Below are 2900 nucleotides of genomic sequence, written 5' to 3' on the forward strand. Positions count from 1 at the left end.
CTGGTCCATACTGGTTTATACTGGTCCATACTGGTCCATACTGGTTTATACTGGTCCATACTGGTCCATACTGGTTTATACTGGTCCATACTGGTCCATACTGGTCTCGCAGAGGTGGTGGGCTGCTCGGATCCCCAGGGCTGTTCCCGCGCCTGCGGATCCCCCCTGGGCTGCTCCAACGTGGCGTATCCGCGCCTGGTCCTGGGCCTGCTGCCACACGGTAATTAGCACTAATTAACGATAATTAATGATTAATTATTAATTATTAGTGGGGATAATGGGGAAATTAACGGGTTATTAGCGGTTATTTTGGTGTTATTTGGGAAAAATCGCCATTTTTTTGGCCCCAAAACTCCATTTTTTCACCGATTTTCATCTGTTTTTTTCACCATTAATTAATTATGATAATTAATTAATATTATTTAGTCCTAATAACTCCATTTTTGGGGCTAATAACTCCAATTTTTGTTCCATTAACGCCATTTTTGGCCATAAAATCGCCATTTTTTGGTCTAAAATCATCATTTTTTCACCGATTTTTGCCGGTTTTTCACCATTATTAATTAATTAATTAAGATTAATTAATCCAGGTCTTCGAGGGCTGATGCTGGCCGTGGTTTTGGGCCAATTAACGCCATTTTGGGGGCTAAAATCGCCAATTTTCCTCCAATTTTCGCCGTTTTTTCACTGATTTTTGCCGGGTTTTTGCCATTAATTAACTCCAATTATTAATTAACCATTAATTAATTATTAATTAATATTATCAGAGCTCATCCTGGCCATAATTTTGGGCTAATAAAGCCATTTTTGGCCATAAAAATCCCCATTTTTTGGTCTAAAAATTTCATTTTTTCACCGATTTTCGCTGTTTTTTCATCGATTTTCACTGTGTTTTCATCATTATTAATTAATTATCAATTATTTATTAATTAATTAACGCAGGTCTTCGAGGGCTGATGCTGGCCGTGGTTTTGGGCCAATTAACGCCATTTTTGGCCATAAAACCACCATTTTTTGGGCCAAAATCATCATTTTTTCACCGATTTTCACCGGGTTTTGCCATTAATTATTAATTAATAATTAATTATTAATTAATAATTAATCCAGGCCTGCGGGGGCTGATGCTGGCGGTGGTTCTGGCGGCTCTGATGTCCTCTCTGGCCTCGATCTTCGCCAGCTCGGCCGCTCTGTTCACGCTGGACGTTTATCGGCGGCTGCGGCCGAGGGCGGGGCAGCGGCACCTCCTGGTGGCCGGGAGGTGAGGAATTTGGGGTGAAAAAAGCAAAATTTGGGAAAAATGGAAAATTTGGGAAAAAAACCCGAAATTTGGGGAAAAAAACCCGAAGTTTTTGGGTGAAAAAATGCGAAATTTGGAGGCAAAAATTGCGAAACTTAGGGAAAAAAAGAGTGAAACTTGAGATAAGAAAAACCCTCAAAAATTTGGGAAAAAATGGAAAATTTGGGAAAAAAACCCCGAAAATTTGGGAAAAAAACCCAAAGCTTTGAGGTGAAAAATGCAAAATTTGAGGTAAAAAAAGAACCCGAAAATTTGAGGAAAAAACCCCGAAAAATCTGGGAAAAACCCCCGAAGTTTGGGTTTCTGAGAACCCCAAATTTCCACCTTAAAATCCCCATTTTTTCACTGTAAAAGCCCCAAATTTTGCGTTTTTGAACCTGAATTTTCGAGTTTTTTGCCCCAAATTTTGCAGTTTCTTCCCCAAATTTTTTGTGGGGCTTTCCAAATTTTATTTTTTCATGCCCCCCTTAGGCTGTGGGTGGTGGCCATGGTGGGTTTAAGCCTGGCCTAAGGCTCCCTGTGACCTCAAAACCCCGAATTTCCACCTTAAAATCCCTGAATTTCCACCTTAAAATCCCCATTTTTTCACCGTAAAAGCCCCAAATTTCGGGTTTTTTGCCCCAAATTTTTGAGGTTTTGACCCCAATTTTTTTGGGGGGTGACCCCAGATGACCTCAGGAACCCCAAATTTGGATTTCTCACGAGTCCAAAAATGCGAAATTTGAAGCTCCCAGGTGTCAAAAAACTCCAAATTTCCACCTTAAAATCCCCGAATTTCCACCTTAAAATCCCCATTTTTTCACCGTAAAAGCCCCAAATTTCGGGTTTCTTTCCCCAAATTTTTTCTGGGTGACCTCACCTGTCCCTCACCTGTCCAGGTGAGCACGAGGAACCAAAATCTGAATTTCTAAAGTGTCAAAAAGTCTGAAATTTGGGGCTCTCATGTGTCAAAAATCCCCAAATTTCCACCTTAAAATCCCCATTTTTTCCCCGTAAAAGCCCCAAATTTCGGGGGTTTTTCCCCAAATTTCGGGTTTTTTGTCCCAAACTTTTTCCGGTTGACTCCAGGGTCCCTCTCACGTCCAGATCACCTCAAGGACCTCAAATTTGCCACTCTCAGGTGTCAAAAATCGCCATTTTTTCACCATAAAATCCCTAAATTTTGCATTTTTGACCCTGAATTTTCGGGTTTTTTGACCCAAATTTTGGTTTTTTTGCCCCAAATTTTTTCCGGGTGACCCCAGGTTCCCTCTCCTATCGAAAACCACAGACTTGAGTTTCTGAGGTGTAAAAACCCCCAAATTCCACCTTAAAATCCCCAAATTTCGCGTTTTTGACCCTGAATTTTCGCGGTTTTTGCCCCAAATTTCGGGTTTTTTGACCCAAATTTCGGGTTTTTTGCCCCAATTTTTTTTTTTATATTCCCAGGCTTTGGGTGGTGGCCATGGTGGGTTTAAGCCTGGCCTGGCTCCCGGTGGTGGAGGCGGCCCGGGGGGGACAACTCTTCGATTACATCCAAGCCTTGGCCTCGTACCTGGCCCCGCCCGTGGCCGCCGTGTTCTGCCTCGCCGTGTTCGTGCCGCGCGTCAACGAGCCCGTGAGT

The 2900-nt window shown here is 42.3% G+C and overlaps 1 protein-coding gene across 1 annotated transcript in view; it reads left to right on the forward strand.

The window, feature by feature from the left end:
* LOC130587249 (sodium/glucose cotransporter 2-like) overlaps window positions 1–2894 on the forward strand; it is a gene marked incomplete at both ends in the record, with an annotated part of 16981 nt that extends 14087 nt beyond the window's left edge. The window contains 3 exons of the mRNA XM_057388219.1: window positions 113–220; window positions 1108–1258; window positions 2726–2894. Of these exons, the coding sequence (XP_057244202.1) occupies window positions 113–220; window positions 1108–1258; window positions 2726–2894 (428 nt within the window). The remainder of the gene's footprint in view (window positions 1–112; window positions 221–1107; window positions 1259–2725) is intronic.
* Between the last annotated feature and the right edge of the window lie 6 nt (window positions 2895–2900).

Source organism: Malurus melanocephalus, unplaced genomic scaffold (genome assembly GCF_030028575.1).
Source record: "Malurus melanocephalus ecotype Western Australia unplaced genomic scaffold, MMel_1.1 scaffold_1686, whole genome shotgun sequence".
NCBI classification, from domain to species: domain Eukaryota; kingdom Metazoa; phylum Chordata; class Aves; order Passeriformes; family Maluridae; genus Malurus; species Malurus melanocephalus.